Source organism: Odontomachus brunneus, unplaced genomic scaffold (assembly GCF_010583005.1).
Source record: "Odontomachus brunneus isolate Ranch 3 - 2012 unplaced genomic scaffold, Obru_v1 Obru_scaffold_015, whole genome shotgun sequence".
Classification (NCBI taxonomy): domain Eukaryota; kingdom Metazoa; phylum Arthropoda; class Insecta; order Hymenoptera; family Formicidae; genus Odontomachus; species Odontomachus brunneus.
The window spans coordinates 379,096-399,320 of NW_022639465.1; the positions used below are offsets into that span (position 1 = coordinate 379,096).

Consider the following 20,225-nt stretch of genomic DNA (forward strand, 5'->3'; position numbering starts at 1 on the left):
TATTTAAATATACTACTTATTGCTTTATTTGTCCGCTCATCAATAGATGTTCACTCGTATTTACATAATAACACTTATGTGAGACGTATCTTTATGTCGTAAGTCTATAGTAATAACGGTATTTTCGCGTTTACGCTTTGTGAATGAATTTTCTGCGCGCGTTGTTAATGCAACTGAGAATTTTACCATCAATAGTCCGAAATTGTGCTTTAACTAAGAAACGTATCTAATGTCGAGAGGGAAATTGTTATACAAGAAAATTGAGAACTTCAGTTAGGAGTAGCGAATGTTTGTATAATCCTGTGAGTTACGATTGAAGTACCGCGATTCCACATTTATATTAACAAAATCTACTGCACTGGAGAAGATAATAAAACAACGGTCACATTCGCATCTTAACGTAACATCACCTATGATGATCAGCTATACGATATTATTGAAAACGGTTTAACGCTTGTTAGCTTACCCTATACAGTACGTATAGACTAGTGCATCGCATGAGTAAAGTATGTCATTATGGAAAATAGGGGTGAACGTAGTTCAAATAAAGAGTCCAAGGGTGAAGGACACAAATATAGAAAGCACTGAACGTTTCGTATTTATTATCGTTTATATTTTACTATGTTGTTCTAATGAAATATAGTAAATATTATTCAACTGTATAACTACTATCTCTCCCCTTCTCTTGAATTATCTAGCAATTCAAAGCTATTATAATAAAGTTACTATGATAAAAGAATTAAGCATACATATATTTTACCTATAATATGGGATATTAATACCATTAGTACTATCCAATGTGGAATAGTAATAGTGTAATTGTTAGATACAGCACTAATATGAATCATGGTTCTATCGAAATGTTGAGAGAACGGTAAAGTAAGACACCGACGTTTGCACTACCTTTGAAACAAGAATACAAAGGATATGGTTATTACGTATAATTTCCATCATTATCTATAAAAAGACACGCTCTGTAACGACGACATTTTTTACCATAGTGAAGCTCTCCAATGAGAAAATGTAAATTTTGCCGGCGCTCACAAAGGTTGGCTGCAAACTCTGCATCATCGTCATAATAAGCAGCTTCTGTGATCTTATGGATGTTTGGTACCACGAACTATTGTATCTGCAACGTTTCAAAAAGGCGTGAGCTATAGAAACTACCAAAAAGAACATGTACAAGAATTATTAAGAATTAGCTTGTCTCAGCCCATGAGACAATCCTCTTACATTTTGTCACGCAACCCAAGACTGTAATCGATTAATTTTTGTCCCTCGAAACTGAGGCAGAACAAATGAAACAGTTGACCCGTCACGTAAAATATGTACCTCGTGACATCTATAGCTCTGGCTTCCTCGTGCGTGATCTCAAGTACAAAAAAGTGGCACTTTAATTTTTTACGATTTAAAAAGAATTCTATAATAAATCAATGCACATACTTGTAACAAAGTACAGCTTAGTGACACGATCAATATCATTAATTGTATAGCGAGAGGTATGGTAAAGGTATTTTCGATAAGTTTCACGAACCTGACATAAATAATGATTGAAATTAAACAGTACCTCTGTATTTCGTTATTTTTATGTTTTGATAAAGTATTTTATTGTGATTTTTAAATTTTTTAGGTAAAATTTTACTGGAAACGATTGAAAATTCTCTCCAAACAGTAATGCAATTACTCTTACTTGAAATTATAAGAGAAATTCACTGAATATCCTAGACTCTCCTCCACGATTTTTGTGATAACATAGTATGGATTAAGGTGGACATAAAAGTGCTATACCGTTTTGCGATATTCGCAATAATAGTCGAAATATTAATCGAGCTCTCCTTTCTCTACCGATCAACGCCTTTTTTTCTTAATCTTTCATGATTAATATCTCGACTATTATTGCGAATATCGCAAAACGCTCCAGGATTTTTATGTTTACTTCAATCCGTTCTCACAAAAATTGCGGAGATGCACCTGGGAGTAGTGATAGAAACTTTGATTCCCGAGCAGCACACGTCAGCACGGGAGGGAATACGCACATACTCACACGACCGTGTCCATGAGCCAAAGTTTCTATCACTGTGTGGGACATCCTGTATATAATAAAAGGTCACTCAAACTTAAATCACTCGACTCGGTTATCACTCTATTTTTCGAGTGAAATTTCACTCGAAGGAATTCAGAAATTTCGTTGTACTCGACAACAATACTTACTCTAAGATTTTGTTATGTGTACACACAAATTGCCCAATTTTTTGACGATAGATCTTGTCGAAATCAAGCTTTGCATTTTTCTCAGTGTTATCGAAATTAGCACCAAGTAAATATTCATAACGAGATCTACAAACAATTCGCACGAAGTTTTTGCCCTTGCTTTTTCAACGTCATTAAATAATAATCATTAAAATATACTTTACAATGACGTATATCTTCTTACGTCACGGAATTGTCCTCTTACCCGAGCACAGAAAACATACAGCAAACGTGTTCGACCAAGGTCACAAATATGCAATCGTGGGCGACTAGGGCGGTCATCAGTATTCCACAAGATACCATAGCAAATCCACAAACGAAAATTAAATTTTGTCTAGGGTCCATAAAGTAGTATACAGAAATGGGTAGTAAAACGGGTCGAGATTCGTTGAGGGGCAACACAATATCGAGTATAGGCATTAAAAGGGGTACCGATGTCATCCCATATACCCCGAAGAAGCAATACGCTGCAAAACACGAATTGTTTCTGGAGTGAAGGAAACGCAAAACAAATGTGAATCAGATAGATTATTCTTAATGCTTACACGAGTATAACACAGAGAAACGTTTAGAAAGTCTGGCATGCGATTGGGCTATTTCGACCTCTTCGTCCGTTTCCAATTTCCTCCAATGGATGAGCAAACTTTCAGTAAGATATTTAATCTAACGAAGCAATTGTTAATAGCGCCACGCGAAAAATACACTTACAAATATCCGAAGCGAGATATTTTATCAATATCTCGTATTTCCAAATTTCAAATTAGATACATATGCGAATAATCCAATCCTAGTAAATGCCAACTGACAGTATAACATTACATATCAATATTATAATTTTTCACTTGTTGAACGGAAAATTATAACGTCAATGTAATGTTAGTGTTAAATAGGACTTTCTAGGATATACAGAGTGTCTGATTATTCATGACACATCCATTGTGTGCAGCTAAAACTCAGCAAACTGAATACAAAATTCTCCTACCATTTTGCAAATAACCAAATGAACTTTTAAATTATTAGCTAAATAAAATTAATAATTAAACGTAATACGATAAATACGTTGTAATGGCGATTTTATACTTGTAGAAGAAAAGAAGAAGAACGAAAAAGTATTCGCAATAATAGTCGAGATATTAATTGTGAAAAATTAAGAAAAAAGGCGCGTTGATTGGTAGAAAGAGGAGAGCTCGATTAATATCTCGACTATTATTGCGAATATCGCAAAACGGTATAGGACTTTTATGTCCATCTTAATCCATACTACGTTATCACAAAAATCGTGGAGGAGAATCTGCGATATTCAGTAAATTTCTCTTGTAATTTCAAGTAGGAGTTGCATTACTGTTTGGAGAGAATTTTCAATAGTTTCCAGTGAAATTTTACCTAAAAAAAATTTTTAAATACGTAGATTTTTCATTACTAGTAGATCGTCGCAAATGCGACAATCATGTTCCAATTTATTTAATTAATAACTAAAAATGTACATAGTTTTTTCTTTTAAATGTAAAAGACTTTTCCTTCCAATTTTACCAAATATACAATTACACGACGGCAGACGTCGCCATTACAGCTTACCTATCATATCGTACGTGATCATTTATCAATCTTCTTCAAACAATAACGCAAAATTTTACATGGTTATTTACAAAATTGTAAAGAAATTTTCTGTTTCAGTTTGATGACTTGTATCTGCACACAACAAGTGTGTCATAAATTGGCAGACAGCTTGTATATATAAAATACATATGTTACATACCTTAGAAATATTTATTGGAAACGTATACAACGTCACGACGGCTACGATAGTGAACGACAAATCTGATATTGACGTGAGGATACATTGCACATTCTTATTGCACCGAGCTTGAAATGCAATCTAGAAATATTAATTAATCGTCTCGCGACAAGTCACGAGACACTTCGCGATTACATCGTCGATTTACCTGCGGGACGAATATAGTTCCTGCGGTCATCGTCATCAGGCCGATACGAAGGCGTCTTGTTTTTGACTCCAGGTATGGCCACATACCAGTGAATAGCATTAACTTTTCGACTAAACCATAATAACGATTCCAGATAACGTCCATAGTTGCCGAAGAAATTCTATATCGCATGGTCGGCTGAATTTCGAGTCTCTTCGACATAGGAAACGAGCGACGATAAAAAGTTTCTTTTTCGTTGAATCGTGTATCGGGAAAGCAACGGCGCAACTTGCGAAAAATTACAATTGTCATACAAATCTATATAACAAATATAGCCAGGGAAAGTGGGCGGGTACTGGAGTGGGATAGTACTGCTATATTGATTGACAGAAGCCATAAAGTTTAATTTGAAGGGGAAAAGAACAGCTGTACAGTTTAGTAAGTTCTGCAGGGGGCATGAATCGATCAAAAAGTAATAATAGGCAAAAAAGATATTCTTGATAGATAGTATGGTTTTGCGTCTATTGTAAATATTCGAAATAATCGCGAAAGATACAGAAAACGCATTTTTTGCAGAAACAGAAGGTGATGCTCATTAATGCAATCGTATGTGATAGGAAAATTTTTTTAATTTCTTGTTTCAATAATAAAATAATTGTGTTTATTATTTTAAAACGTTAAACAGTGCACCTATACTGGAATAACTACTCCTTAATTCTGTTTGCGATGTCATTTTTGTGGAATGTTGAAAATCTTTTACTAAAATATGGTGGTGTGTGTGTGACAATAATTGGCTGTTAGTACAGGCATCTTAACGTAACAATACTTATGATAATCAGTTATACGATATTATTGAAAACGGTTTAACACTTCTTAGCTTACCTCATACAGTACATATCGAGTGCATGGCATAAGTAAAGTACTATGTCATTATGGGAAATAGAGGTGAAAGCAGTTGGAATAAAGAGTGCAAGATTGATGTGCACAAATGTAGAAAGCACTGAACGTTTCGTGATTATTGTCGTTTATATTTTACTGTGTTAATCTATTGAACTACAGTAAATATTAATCAACTATATAACTACTGTCTCTCCTCTTTTCTTGAATTATCTCGCAATTCGAAGCTATTATAATAAAGTTATTATGATAAAAGAATTAAGCATACACATATTTTATCTAATATGAGATATTAGTACTAATAGTACTATCCAATGTGGAATAGCAATAGTGTAATTGTTAGATGCAGCACTAATATGAATCATAGTTCTATTGAAATGATGCGAGAACGGTAAAGTAAGACACCGACGTTTGCACTACCTTTGAAACAAGAATACAAAGGATATGGTTATTACGTATAATTTCCATCATTATCTATAAAAAGACACGCTCTGTAACGACGACTTCTTTTACCATAGTGAAGCTCTCCAATGAGAAAATGTAAATTTTGCCGGCGCTCACAAAGGTCGGCTGCGAACTCTGCATCATCATCATAATAAGCAGCTTCTGTGATCTTATGGATGTTTGATACCACGAACTATTGTATCTGCAACGTTTCAAAAAAACGCGATCTACAGGAACTGCCGAAAAGAATACAATTAGGAATTAGCTTGTCTCAGGTAAACCATGAAACGATATCCTTACATTTTGTTACGCATCCCAAGACTGTAATCGGTCAATTTTTGTCCTTCGAAACTGAGGCAAAACAAATGAAACAGTTGACCCATCACGTAACATGCGTACCTCGTTGCCTCTATAGCCCCGGCTTCCTGCTTCGTTATCTCAAGTACAAAAAAGTGACACTTTAATTTTTTACGATTTAAAAAAAATTCTATAATAAATCAATGCACATACTTGTAACAAAGTACAGCTTATTGACACGATAACTGTTATTAATTGTACAGCGAGAGGTATGCTAAAAGTACTTTCCATAAGTTTCACGAACCTGAAATAAATAATGGTTGAAATTAAACAGTACCGCTGTATTACGTTATTTTTATATGTTCTGATACAGTATTATATTGTAATTTCTAAATTTTTCGAAGTGAAATTTCATTAGAAACGATTGAAAATTCACTCCAAATAGTAATGCAATATTACAGCTACTCGAAATTACAGGAGGAATTCGCTGGATATACAGAATATCTCAGACTCTCCTTCACAATTTTTGTGATAACGTAGAACGGATTAAGATGGACAGAAAAAGGAGAGGAGCACTCGAGTTGCTCGACCTGTAGCGCGATGATATAAACACAAGCAACGGAGCATTGTCCTTTTCCTTGCCGCGCGCCGGATCTGCGGACTATATTATTGGGCCGAACTATAGGTCGAGCAACTCGAGCACTCCTCTCCCTACCAATCAGCGCGCGTTTTTTCTTTAATTTTTCACAATTAATATCTTGGCTATTATTGTAAATATCGCATAACGCTATAGGACTTTTATGTTCACCTCAAATCGTTCTCACAAAATTTGCGTAGAAGAGTCTGGAACATCCTGTATATAATGGAAGGTCACTCGAATCACTCGATTCGGTTATCATTCTATTTTTCGAGTAGAATTTCAAGTGGAATTTCTCGAAGAAATTCAGAAATTTCTTTATACTCGACGACAATATACTTACTTTAAGATTTTCTGATGTGTACACACGAATTGCGCGATTTTTTGACGATAGATCTTGTCAGAAGCAGCCTTTGCGTTTTTCTCAGTGTTATCGGAATCAACACAAAGTAAATATTTGAAGCGTGATCTACAAGCAACTCTCACGACGTTTTTGTACTTGCTTTTTCAACATATCATTAATATATTTTACAATGAGGTATATCTTCTTATGTCACGGAATTGTCCTCTTACCCGAGCACAGAAAACATACAGCAAACGTGTTCGACGAAGGTCACGAACATGCAATCGTGGGCGATTATAGCGGTCATCACTATTCCACAAGAGAATATAGCATATCCACAAATGTAAATTAAATTTTGCCTAGGATCCACAAAGTAGTATACAGAAAGTGGTAGTAGAGTGGGTCGAGATTCGTTGAGGGGCAATAGAACATCGAGTATGGGCACTACAATGGGTACCGACATGAATACATATGTCCCTAAGATGCAATACGCTGCAAAACACGAGTTGTTTCTGGAGTGAAGGAAGCGCAATGCGAATCAGATAGATCATCCTTGATGCTTACCCGAGTATACCATGGAGAAACGTTTACAAAACTTGGCATGCGATTTGGCTATTTCGATCTCCTCGTCTGTTTCCAATTCTCTCCAGCCGATGCGCAAGCTTTCAGTAAGATATTTAATCTAACGAAGCAATTGTTAATAGCAAAACGCGAAGAATAAGCTTACAAATATCCGAAGCGAGATATTTGATCAATATCTCTGTATATCCAAATTCCAAATTAGATACATATCCGAATAATTCAATTCTAGTAAATGCCAACTGACAGTATAACATTACACATCAATGTTATTTTTTTTCACTTGTTGAATGGAAATTATAACGTCAATGTAATATTAATGTTAAATGGCACTTTCTAGCATATACAGTGTGTCTGATCATTCATGACACATCCATTGTGTGCAGCTAAAACTCAGCAAACTGAATACAAAATTCTCCTACCATTTTGCAAATAACCAAATGAACTTTTGAATTATTAGCTAAATAAAATTAATAATTACACGCAATACGATAAATAAGTTGTAATGGCGACACTTGTCATTCTATGCTGGTAGAAAAAAAAAGAAGGAGGAAAGAATTTACTAGTTTGCAAATGACCACACAGATTCTTAGTCACTAGTAGATCGTTGCAAGTGCGAGAATTTTCTAATTTTCCTTAATTAATAACTTAAAATTTACGTGATTATTTGCAAAATGTAACAGACTTTTTCTCCAGTTTCACTTAATATACACGATGACAGACGTCGCCATCACAGCTCATCTATCATATCATACTACCAATCATCATTCTCTAATCTTCTGCAATCAATAACACCAAATTTTACGTTGTTATTTACAAGATGGTAGAGAAATTTTCTGTTCAGTTTGATGAGTTGTATCTACACACGACGAGTGTGTTATGAATTGGCAGACATCCTATATATATAAAATACGGATGTTACATAACATACCTTAGAAATATTTATTGGAAACGTATACAACGCCACGACGGCTACGATAGTGAACGACAAATCTGATATCGACGTGAGGATACATTGCATATTTTTATTGCACCGGGTTTGAAATGCAATCTAGAAATATCAATCTAGAAATATCAATTAATCGCGACAAGTTACCCTTCGCGATTACATGGTCGATTTACCTGCGGAACGAATACAGTTACTGCCATCATCGTCATCAGGCTGATACGGAGGCGTCTTGTTCTCGGCTTCAGATATGGCCACATACCTGTGAATAGCGTAAACTTTTCGACAAAACCGTAATAACGACTCCAAATAATAACGTCCATAGTTGCCGAAGAAATTCTATATCGCATGGTCGACTAAGTTTCGAGCGACATAGGAAACGAGCGACGATAAAAAGTTTCTTTTTCGTTGAATCGTGTATCGGGAGAGCAACGGCGCAACTTGCGAAAAATTACAATTGTCATACAAATCTATATAACAAATATAGCCAGGGAAAGAGGGCGGGTACTGGAGTGGGATAGTATTGCTATACTGATTGACAGAAGCCATAAAGTTTAATTTGAAGGGGAAAAGAACAGCTGTACAGTTTAACAAGTTCTGCAGAGGGTTCTGCATGAATCGATCGAAAAATAATAATATTAGTTAAAGAGATACTCTTGATAGATAGTGTGGTTCTGCGTCTATTGTGAATATTCGAAATAATCGTGAAAAGATGCAGAAAACGCATTTTTTGCAAAAACAGAAGATGATGCTCTTTAATGTAATTGTATGTATGTGGTAGGAAAAGTTTTTTTAAATTTCTTGTTTCAATAATAAAATAAACGTATTTATTGCTCTAAGACGTTAAACTGTGCAACCATATTGGAATAACTATCCTTTAATACTATTTGCAATGTCATTTCTGTGGAATGTTGAAGATATTTTACTAAACGGGTGGTGGCAATTATTGGTCGTCAGTCATTGCTGGTTGACGGATGACAGTATTGTAAAGTAAAAGACTGAAGTTTTGATGGTCTAAATAAAAAAAGTTTTGATGATCTAAGAAATTGTATAGATTTGTGCGTATATTGGCATTCTTTTATTTAGGACTTTGTCGCATATGTTACGTAGTTACTTTACCAAAGTAAAACTTTCTAGAGAAAATATGTATATCTTTCGGGCTGACAAGATCTTTATCTCCGAACTCTTTTTCATGGCGAACAACAACAGTTTTTGCGACTTAATAGATAAGTTGTACCAGAAGCCATTATAACTATAAAATTACTATTATATGTAAATGGAATGTAAGTGTAATAGTGCTGCTCGGTTACACAGAACAATCTAATATTGTAAATAATATTTTTATGTGCGGAAAGAATAACTATGCTTGGATTAAAGTGATATATTCGGTTAAACAAAATTTAATTGAACAAAACAGAACTTCCGCTTATTATAATAAAATATTCTGACAGCCAACCAGAACATTTAGTTCTAACTATGGTTCATAGTTTAGTTACTGCTGATCCACCCTGTATAAACGTGACGTGTGTTTGTGTGTATATGTGAGGTAGGTAGATTCCATTTTTCAATATTAATGAAAAATAAACGTTATACACTCTAAGTTTCTTGGAGTGAGACTTCACTCCAAGATAGTAAAAATTGCGCCACTCAAAGTTAGAGCGAGAACTTCAAATACTGCTTGAATTGAAAATACTGTAAACTTGAAAATGCTCGCTTGGAGTGAGTTTTCACTCGTTTGGAGTGAAGTTCTCGCTCTAACTTTGAGTGATGCAGTTTTCACTACCTTGAAGTGAAGTCTTACTTTTTAGGCTAGTATTCATAGTCGGGTCTTATATTTAAGACCATCTTAAATTCATCTTTAGATAATCTACGGATGACCATCTATTATTGGCTACAAAGCATCTGAAGATAAACTTAAGACGATCTTAAGTATAAAACCCGACAATAAATATTGGTCTTAGAGTGTATGAATAAAATTAATGAATATCTAAGATAAAATGAGGCACCATTTGGGAAGTGATGTGCACCGAATGGCAGATCTGTCAAGAGATGAAGCCTCTCACCTCTCCTTCCCGGTCTGCCCCGCCGTCAAGTGGTGGTGCTGTTAACCCTGTGCCGAGATCGAGCACCAATTCTCGGTGGAAGTACAGGGAACGAAAGGGGGCAGACAACTGGGTACCTATTATAGACTTCTTCGGAACCAATTCCGATCGGAAACATTCAGTTATTTCCTAGATTTCTATTGTCTTTTCTAGGGGAAACGGAATTATTTCGATCGGAATTGATTCCGAAGAAGTCCATAATAGGTATCCTGATCCTCCAGATTGGGGGTTGGGTGATAGGTCGATAACCTATCCCCGTCAAAAACTATTATTAGCAGACAGGAGAAGAGGTCTCGGATCGGATGGAAGAACCGGAGACAAAACTGCCACGGAAAAAAAGGATTTGCTGTAGCAGCAAACTAATTTGCTACACATGGACAGTTAAATATAATTTGTTGTGTTAGCTTTTTCTTTGCAGAAACCTATTTCCTTACTATGATAACAAGAAAATTTGCTCCTACAGTAAGAAAAGTGGCTAATGCAGCAAATTTGTTACAGATGACAACTAAACATAATCCAGACAACATAATGTCTAAAATCGGGACATAAGACGTCTTAAAGATAATCTTTAAAACGCCTTAAAGACATTTATACGTAAATCGTCTGAAAGACATCTTAAAGATGATCTTTAAGACGTCTTATATCCCGATTTTAGACATTATGTTGTCCAAGATGTTGTCTGGGAATTTACTGTTTTAGCTACTTTTTTTATTACAGGAGCAGATTTTCTTGTTATTCTAGCAAGAAAATTGGCTCCTGCAGCAAAAAAGTGGCTAATTATGTTTAGTTGTCCATATGTAGAAAATCTTTTCTTTTCTTGTGGCTACAACTAATTAACAACGAGATGAACTTTGTAACATGGAATGTTAGAAGTTTATATAGACTAACAACGTTTAAAGAGTTAATGAAACAATCCGTGTAAGAAAATCTTTGAAAATCATATCGATGATAGAAAACCAGGGGTAAAACTCCGCTGGTGATGAACAACATCAGACGGCTAGGCGTGCATAATTGGAAGGCAAGATCCAGGGACAGAGATCAATGGAGGACAATTCTCACTGAGGCTAAGGACCTTTTTAGGACTGTTAGAAGAAAAAGATAAAATAAACTACTTAATGCTGTTCATCCGTGAGTAACTCATTAAGTTATATAAAGTGTATTGCACATACGATTATTTTATATTTGTCATCAATGTCACTTTGTGATAATGTTGGAATTGTTTTGCTAAACGTGTTACTATAGATTCCTTTGCCAATAAGGACACTACATGGAATCAAAAGAACCACACTGATCGGTGTACAATTTAACAAGTTCCCGGGAGAACGTAACGTGAATCAAGACTTGAATCAGTCAAGAAATAATAATAATGTAGTTAAAGAGATATTCTTGATTGACAGTGTTTCTGCATCTATTATGAATATTCGAAATACTAGCGAAAAGATGAGGAAAACATATTTTTTACAAATCTAATACTGCAATTCTAGACAAAATCGTAAAACTCGTAACTTGTTCTTATAAGACTCGTAAGAACTTATGAGTAGATCTACAATTCGATGATAGGAGTGAGAACATAAAAAAGCTATAAACTGCCCGTGAAACTCAAAGTGGGCCAAAATGAAAAAATATGATCTAAATATTTTTTGTACTTCTATATTTGTGCCAAATTAGAAAGAAATCGGAGTGTACCTTTTGGGTAGGTTTACTTCCCTTATAGAAAAGTATCACTGGCTGTGATAAATTGGCCAGTAATAAATAGTAATTTTATTACTTGTACGAGTAATAAAATTATTGAACGACAGTAATTATCGCTGGCCAAATTATCACTTATTAGTATTAAGTTTCTATAAGGGTTGTAAATAACTTTGTATCAGTAGTATGAATTAATAGTTTCACCAAAGCTATCCATGCGGTTATATATATGGGTTTAGTTTATAAAATGCACTACGACTAAAAAGCCTCTGAAAAGCAAAAATGTAGAGTTATTCGCATTAACATGAGAGAGAATGAAAAACTTGCAAATATAAAATTTTACAAATTCACACACAATGCTGCAAAACCATCAACGCCGATCCACTGTCAGTTTCTGAAGAAAAGAAGTACTTATAACGAAAATTATTAATTATCTGTGCGCGGCAAGAATTCCGTATTGAGAGTGCCATAGTTCTTAGCGATAAATATTAGAAACTTGTCCGTCGTATGATAAAAATGACTAGGTTCTGTTCCGCACTAAGTCTAGCGATTGGGTTCTGTAATTACTTACCGACAGTTGTCGGTGTCGTTAAAGATGTCGGCCGATAACTTTTATAATTTATAATTTATAATTTATGATTTCATCATGATTTTGATACTATGATCTATGTGGAATATTATTCAAAATTATAAACAAGATTTATTTTATGCGGCTTTAGATTTGAGCAAATCATAAATTATAAAAAGGACTAAAGAGGCTAAGTTGCGTATGTTATGCGCTATGATTTAATCTTAAAAATAATTGTACATATACGACCATACGATATAGTCCTCTTCAATATAAAATTAATGTCGCAACGGTCAATGAATTATATGTAAAATTATTATATGTAAAATTATTTTTAAGATTAAATTTCATAGCGCATAAATACGCAACTTAGACTCTTTAGTCCTTCTTATAATTTATGATTTGTTCGAATATTATTATTTCCTTGTAGCACGGACACGCACCAAATAGAGACTTTACCAACAGCGCCTGAAAATGGGTGTAGCAAATGTAAGTCTGATTTGAAATGGGTGGCGTATCGAACGCTCGTCGAAATTGATGTCGACCAAAACGCCGACGTGTAACCACTCTCAGGTCTCTCAGGTCTCTCAGGTCTCTCTCTGATCCAGTAGCAGCCAGTGGCACCGGTCACGGTTGACACGGGGTGTCACGTTTGGTCGCAGCAATTAGCCACGTATATAATCGGTAACACGTCATGTCGTGCAACGAGAACGCTCCGAGTAAAAAATTAATGACGGTGAGTATCATTCGCATAATATCGCTTTCACAATATTACTAATTGGCTACCGTGAGAATACTCCATACGATATTTAATTTGATAAAGTCTATGGGTCTGTTTTCTATCGCTAAACTGGCACTATTTCTCTCTTATCTTCCTCCCACCGAATTTTATCTGTATATTTGTTCTCTTTTTAAATGCCGAAAGTGTAAGTTCAGCAAACAGACTTTAGAAAACAGACCCTTCGTAAGTCGCTTATTTCTCACACTGTCTGCACCATCTCCTTATCTCTCATACGTCTCCTTATCTTTCATACGTCCTTTTATCTCGCACAAAAGTTAAACCGTATCTTATATTTGCTGCTGTATTATAAAAAAAACTGCTCTATGATAGCGCAGATTAGATTAAATATATACATATATACAACACCCACATACATACATCCGCACACAATCTCCTCCTTTTTCTGTTTTTTCTTCTCACTCTCTCTCTTTCTCTCCATCATTATTTTTAATATTATACCATGTTATTGTTTTATATTATAGTATAATATATTTAAACCTCATAAAAAAATATTGCTCTAAAAGTGATAATATTAGTAAATATGAAGAAAGAAAGAAATAGATTATAAAATAAATCATATACCCTGTAGACATTGTTAATATTAAAACAATTTTTTTTTTTGTTTTTGATGTGTAGTGGACCACAAATCAACTAAAATGGGACAAAATTAGAAGGAAAAAAAATCATAGAGTAATGAAATATATTTTTCTGTATATTTCAAATATGACGGGTGTCCATAAAGTAATTCCTCTTCGTGTTTTTTTTCCTGTTTTAGATAGAAGCGGTTTTGGGCATTCTTCGTGGTCCCGAGGCGCTAGTCTTTTGGGATCATGTAGGGATCACAACCCCCTTCAGAGGTGAGGGAATGGGGGGTAACTTTTCCTTAGCACCGTTCAAAGTACCACTTGCACAGATCAGAGACTATTAAAAATATTGGTTTTGTCTGATTATTTCACAAGGATTATTTTAAAGGAGGTGCTCTAAATATTTCCCATTGCTAAATAATGATAAAGAAAAATTTCAGTAAGATCTTCAATTTTAATTAAAACAAAAGTATAGTTAGCATTGCACTAAGAAATTATCTTTTTATATTATCAAATACAGCTAGAAAGATGAAAATAATCAAAGTATATTTTGTTCTCAGCTATATGTACATGTGAGGATCACATATCCATGTGATTAGAACACGATATAATATTTCAAATAATGTTATATCTGTTTTGTATATTTTGTATTAGTACTAAAATAATTTTGCCCCATTTTGATTTGGGCTCGGTCTACTATACAACAAGTTCTGCTTTGATCTCAATCCATTGTTTATTCACTGTTTATTCGACATTAAACAGTATCCAAGATATCTCAGATATCTCAAATAGAAAAGTCATTAAGACAAATAGATATCTTAAATAAAGATGTCATTAAGACTCCTGGTTATTTTTCATGGAATTCTTGATTAATGATGTCAGAAGTGAGGAGATGCAGGCTCAAAATTCTTGCAAAGTCGAAATATATATTAAAGAAAAAATATATTAAAAAAATGACACTTGCAATCGATTACCGAAGCACACGTAAAATACTCTCCTCTAAAAAGCACCTGTAAAATATTCCAAACACACTTTTTCTTTTCGCTCAAACAATAAATAGAAAAAATAAAAATTAAAAATAAATTCAATCTTCCTTTTCAACTTACATTTTCTCATTACATTCTTTTGTCACGTTAATTTTACGATTATTTACTGATTATAAGAGCAAAAAAAGTATGCGAAATATTTTAGTGTGCCTAATCGATCGCAAATGTTATCTTTTGGACATATTTTTTTATTTCGACATTACAGAAATTTTGCATTTCTCTTCTAGCGTCGTAAATCAAGATAACCGCGGCGAGCAGAGGCCTTAGTGTGCCTGACTTCGCTAATTTATTGTGTACATATTTTTCGTTTTGGCAATATAATACCTTTCTACAATAAAATTTATTCGAAAATTAATATAACGTTTCTTGCAGACATGCACAAACGTGTCAGAGCAGGCACATCATGTATCGCGGGCGAAGCGAGGTCAGGCGATCGGCTGTATCCGCGGCTTCCGGGGCTGTACGGTATGGCTGACAGGTCTGTCGGGTGCCGGGAAGACTTCCATCTCGTTCCAAGTGGAGGCGATCCTGGTGAACCACGGCATTCCCGCATACGGCTTGGATGGTGACAACGTGCGCAGCGGCTTAAATCGTAATCTGTCCTTCAGCAAGCAGGACCGCAAGGAGAACATTCGCAGGGTGGCAGAAGTGGCGAAACTGTTTGCTGACAGCGGGCAAATTTGCCTATGCAGTTTCGTATCTCCCTTCGAGGAGGACCGACAAGTGGCTAGGCAGATCCATAGGTAGAGGTTGATTCAGATAAATGTAAGAAGGGGAAAAAAGAGGGAGGGAAATTTTACAAACAGCCCTGATAAAAAAAGTTTATAGAGAACGATAGAATAAAATAATCATTTTCTATTGTTTTGAATATGGATTTTGGTTCGTGAATTTACAAAATGTGAATAGTATTCTATCGTATACAATAGAATATAATAGATATCCAGTAAACACAAAGTATCATCGACATTACAATGTCAGCTCAATTATATGGTATATTACGTAACATGTACGTTTTATATAACAAAGTAACAGTTACATAATATACCATATGATTGAGCTGACATTGTAATATAGATATTTTGTGTTTTACTGGGTAGTGGTAGAATTTTTATCGTTAGTTTCCTATAGAATACAAAATCGTGTATAACCAGATAAAATACGATAAAATACGATAGGATTCATATTTAAACTTGCGAGCGAGAATGATATAGCTTAAAGAAAACGATTCAAATTGATAGCGCTATCAATTTGAATCGTTTTTTTAAGCTATATCGTTCTCGCTCGTAAGTTCAGATATGAATCCTATCGTATTTTATCTGGTTATACACGATTTTGTATTCTATAGGAAACTAACGATAGAAATTCTATCACTATCTATTGTATTCTATTGTATACGATAGAATACTATTCACATTTATGAATTCACGAACCAAAATCCATATTCAAAACGATATAAAACGATAGAACGATAGAATTTTATTCTATCGTTTTCTATAAACTTTTTTTACCAGGGAAGCGCAAATAATTTTTCTCAATATTAACTTATTATTGGCGCGATTATTCGCCAAGTTTTTTCAAGTTTATTCAAAATTTTATATGGTTGTTTGTAAAATAGCAAAGAAAGTTTTGTTCAGGTTGACCTAATTTACGCGTATATGACAATTTTATATGTAATCGTCAGATAATTCTGTATATTTTCCTCTTCTCTTTTGCTTTCTCTTATTCGAGGATGTCTGATCTGCAGGGAAGCTGACTTGCCGTTCTTCGAAGTGTTTGTCGACACGCCATTACAAGTTTGTGAGGCTCGCGACACCAAAGGTCTGTACAAGAAAGCTCGCGAGGGCACCATCAAGGGTTTTACCGGCATCGATCAGATGTATGAACGACCGGTGCAGCCTGATTTGGTTGTCAAGACGGAAAATTGCACCCCTGAAGAATCCGCCTTGACTGTAATCGAGTTTTTGGAGAAAAACCACATAATTCCACAGCTGAAAAAGCCCACAGCACCGATCAGAGAGCTCTTCGTGCCACATTCCAGACTAGCTGCTACAAAAGCAGAAGCTGAAACTCTTCCGAGCGTGGAAATCAGTAAACTTGATTTGCAATGGGTGCAGGTTTTGGCGGAAGGTTGGGCGGCACCGCTAACGGGATTCATGAGGGAGCATCAGTACCTACAAGTACGATTCTTCTTCTCTTTTAAACAAATTTTTTTCTCTTCGCGTAATCTCACATCATCATTTTCCGGCTTCATCACATCAATTGTTCTATTACATATTCGACAATACCATTTAAGGCCCAGCATTTACGATGTCTGCTGGAGGACGGCAAGGAAGTAAACCAATCGGTGCCTATCGTACTGGCCATTAGCACAGCAGATAAGGACCGTCTGGAAGACTCGTTCGCCGTAACATTAAGGTATCAAGGCAAGGCTGTAGCAATTGTGCGAAGACCAGACTTCTATTTTCATCGAAAGGAAGAGCGTTGCAGCTGGCAATTTGCTACCAATAATTTAGCTCATCCGTACGTCAAACTGATTCACAATTCTGGCGACTGGTTAATGGGCGGCGATCTCGAAGTACTCGAGAGGATCCAGTGGCATGACGGCCTCGACAAATATCGACTCACGCCCAATGAGATCCGCAATAAGTGTCGTAAGATGAGGGCCGACGCAGTGTTCGCTTTTCAATTGAGAAACCCTATACACAATGGTCATGCGCTACTGATGCAGGTTTGTCGTTTGTTAGAGCGAATTGTTGGATCTAAGGGATTTCTTCTTCTTAAATATAGTTTTTCTTCCTTTCTACAAATTAATACCTGTTTATATGTTGCCGTACATCGCATTAACTAAACGTATTCTTTTGCTATATTTGTTACAAAGGACACGAGAAAACGTTTATTGGAAGAAAGAGGTTTCAAAAATCCCGTGCTGCTGCTGCATCCGTTAGGTGGTTGGACGAAAGACGACGACGTTCCTTTGTATACCAGGATCCTTCAACACAAAGCCATCCTAGATGAGGACGTATTAGATGCCAATTCCACGCTGCTCGCCATCTTTCCTAGTCCTATGATGTATGCTGGACCAATTGAGGTGCGAAGTTGGAGAACCGTATTAACACATCTCATGCATTTCTACGTTTATTAAACACCTTGAATTGAAATTATAACTGATGCGATTGTTCCACAGGTGCAGTGGCACGCGAAAGCCAGAATGAACGCTGGCGCAAACTTCTACATAGTCGGCAGAGATCCAGCAGGTATTCCGCACCCCGACAAGAACGCTACACCTGACGGTAATCTTTACGATCCTACTCATGGAGCTCGCGTACTCTCCATGGCTCGAGGTCTCCACAGCCTCGAAATAATCCCTTTTCGCGTAGCTGCTTACGACAGCAGACACGCCAAGATGGCTTTCTTTGAGCCTGAGAGAAAGCAGGATTTCGAGTTCATTTCGGGCACTAAGATGCGAGGCAAGTTTCAATTATGAATATGTTCTACACTTAGTTGACTGCTTTATTGATTTGTCTTACCTAACTTACCGAATTATATTAATACGGTAATTGTTACATACTAATTGATAAATTCATTGTTTGTAGGGTTGGCAAAAGCCGGCCAAAATCCACCGGACGGCTTCATGTCACCCAAAGCGTGGCAAGTGCTCGCGGAATATTACCAAAGCCTTGATACAAAATGAATCAAATAGCTAAAAGTATATTACAATTAAGAAATTATTAATTATTTTCAAAAATAATTGTATAGAGAGAGAGTGAGGCACATGGAATGTGACTTAAATATCCCTTTAAATAATGAGGAAATGAAAAGATTTATGATCGTTTGATATTGCTGGGGCGTGATGTGTACTGAAATGAAGAAATATTTCCAAATATTTGAACAAATTCTCTTTAATCTTTTGAATCTGGAATACTCCAGAGCTAGATGATTATTCGTTCGAAAATCTCCAGTTTTTCTGCCAAAATAAGAAATATCTATGTAACTAATTTTATATATACTCTACATTTCTGCAAAGCTTCAAACATTTTAACTTTTTTTAAATAATACTTTTTGTTAAATAGTACTTTCTTTTTTTGTACACATCATCCTGTATATCCACAATAATTATACTATGTGTAAAATAGAATTTTATCTTGTATAAATGAAGATTGCAGAGTCTAATATTTTCAATGTAGATAGAAATAAAATAAATGATATACAAGTGCCCCCCAATTGCTCGCGACTTTAATTAATATGACAGTTTCTTGAACTCAGAGACAAAAATCTTTACATAAGATATCGAGGCTATAATAATTTTTAAATAAAAAACATTTTGAGAACTTTTCTCATTTAAGAACTTTTATAGCCTCGACATCCTATGTTAAGATAGTTTTCTATATTTGAGCTCAGACCACTGTCGTATCAGCTAAAGTCGCGAGAACTGATACGTCTTGTACAGTAATAAAAATTATAAATAAAACATACATGTAAAAAATTGTAAGGCCAGTAAGAGCTGAATTTGCGCGATAATTGAATATTGCGAAAGAATAGTAGAGTCTTATATATGTAAGTAATAATTACGTACCCCCATCCAAACCTTCCTCCGGATCTTAATGTCGCTATTCCTACGACGTCAAACCAATCCTTTTTTCCCGACTTACCGATTATTTTTATTAATATCAATATTATTTATTAGTATTCATAGAATATACATAGTTTATTTAAGTACACCTGCCACTTTGTTAATGTTACTAAGTAGCTATTCACAGTTATCAAGTCAGTCCTTAGGTAATTATGAAAATATTCTGCTTTATAATCGACAAATAAATTATAATTTTAGATGAATTCCATGATCTAGAGATTCTACAATTCTTCCAATATCAGCAGTCCTGTATGCTCTTGCAAAAGTTTGGTATAAAAATATTACGAAACCTTCGGTTTCTCTCTGAACTCTCAGGTAAGACCTCAAAAACATGCTAATTAGAATCCTTAAAGGCTAATTTTTCCAACTTCTTGATAAGCTAATTAACTCACATCTGTTTTTGTTACTTTTTTGAATTAGACAGAGATATATAATTTAACTGTTAGTTAACTTACTAAAAGATTGGAACAATCGACCATAAGGCTTTTAAAAAAAAAAGATTACTGCTCA

At 35.1% G+C, this 20,225-nt stretch overlaps 3 protein-coding genes across 5 annotated transcripts; 1 reads left to right on the forward strand and 2 right to left on the reverse strand.

Annotated features, from left to right (window-relative positions):
* Positions 1 to 852: 852 nt before the first annotated feature.
* On the reverse strand, positions 853 to 4,337 carry LOC116841425 (odorant receptor 13a-like). The gene is made up of 8 exons (XM_032809321.1): positions 4,194 to 4,337; positions 2,796 to 2,913; positions 2,456 to 2,717; positions 2,212 to 2,337; positions 1,444 to 1,534; positions 1,234 to 1,370; positions 997 to 1,129; positions 853 to 903 (listed from the first exon to the last, which is right to left on the reverse strand). The coding sequence occupies exons 1-8, from the start codon at positions 4,335 to 4,337 to the stop codon at positions 853 to 855; spliced, it is 1,062 nt and encodes a 353-aa protein (XP_032665212.1).
* Positions 4,338 to 5,279: 942 nt separating this feature from the next.
* LOC116841432 (odorant receptor 22c-like) lies at positions 5,280 to 6,853 on the reverse strand. 3 transcript variants are annotated; one of them, XM_032809329.1, is made up of 5 exons: positions 6,619 to 6,680; positions 6,024 to 6,114; positions 5,814 to 5,971; positions 5,583 to 5,715; positions 5,280 to 5,489 (listed from the first exon to the last, which is right to left on the reverse strand). In XM_032809329.1, the coding sequence occupies exons 1-5, from the start codon at positions 6,660 to 6,662 to the stop codon at positions 5,439 to 5,441; spliced, it is 477 nt and encodes a 158-aa protein (XP_032665220.1). In that variant the 5' UTR covers positions 6,663 to 6,680; the 3' UTR covers positions 5,280 to 5,438. The 3 variants fall into 3 exon arrangements, with proteins under 3 accessions (XP_032665220.1, XP_032665222.1, XP_032665221.1); XM_032809331.1 differs by lacking the exon at positions 6,619 to 6,680 and adding an exon at positions 6,791 to 6,853 and having other exon boundaries at positions 5,340 to 5,489; positions 5,814 to 5,950; XM_032809330.1 differs by having other exon boundaries at positions 5,340 to 5,489; positions 5,814 to 5,950.
* A 4,183-nt stretch (positions 6,854 to 11,036) lies between these two features.
* Positions 11,037 to 19,918, forward strand: LOC116841311 (bifunctional 3'-phosphoadenosine 5'-phosphosulfate synthase-like). The gene is made up of 8 exons (XM_032809096.1): positions 11,037 to 11,545; positions 13,105 to 13,410; positions 15,458 to 15,828; positions 16,830 to 17,262; positions 17,379 to 17,813; positions 17,964 to 18,173; positions 18,270 to 18,552; positions 18,679 to 19,918. Exons 2-8 carry the CDS (start codon positions 13,369 to 13,371, stop codon positions 18,774 to 18,776), a joined length of 1,872 nt encoding a protein of 623 aa, XP_032664987.1. The 5' UTR covers positions 11,037 to 11,545; positions 13,105 to 13,368; the 3' UTR covers positions 18,777 to 19,918.
* The last annotated feature ends 307 nt before the right edge of the window (positions 19,919 to 20,225 follow it).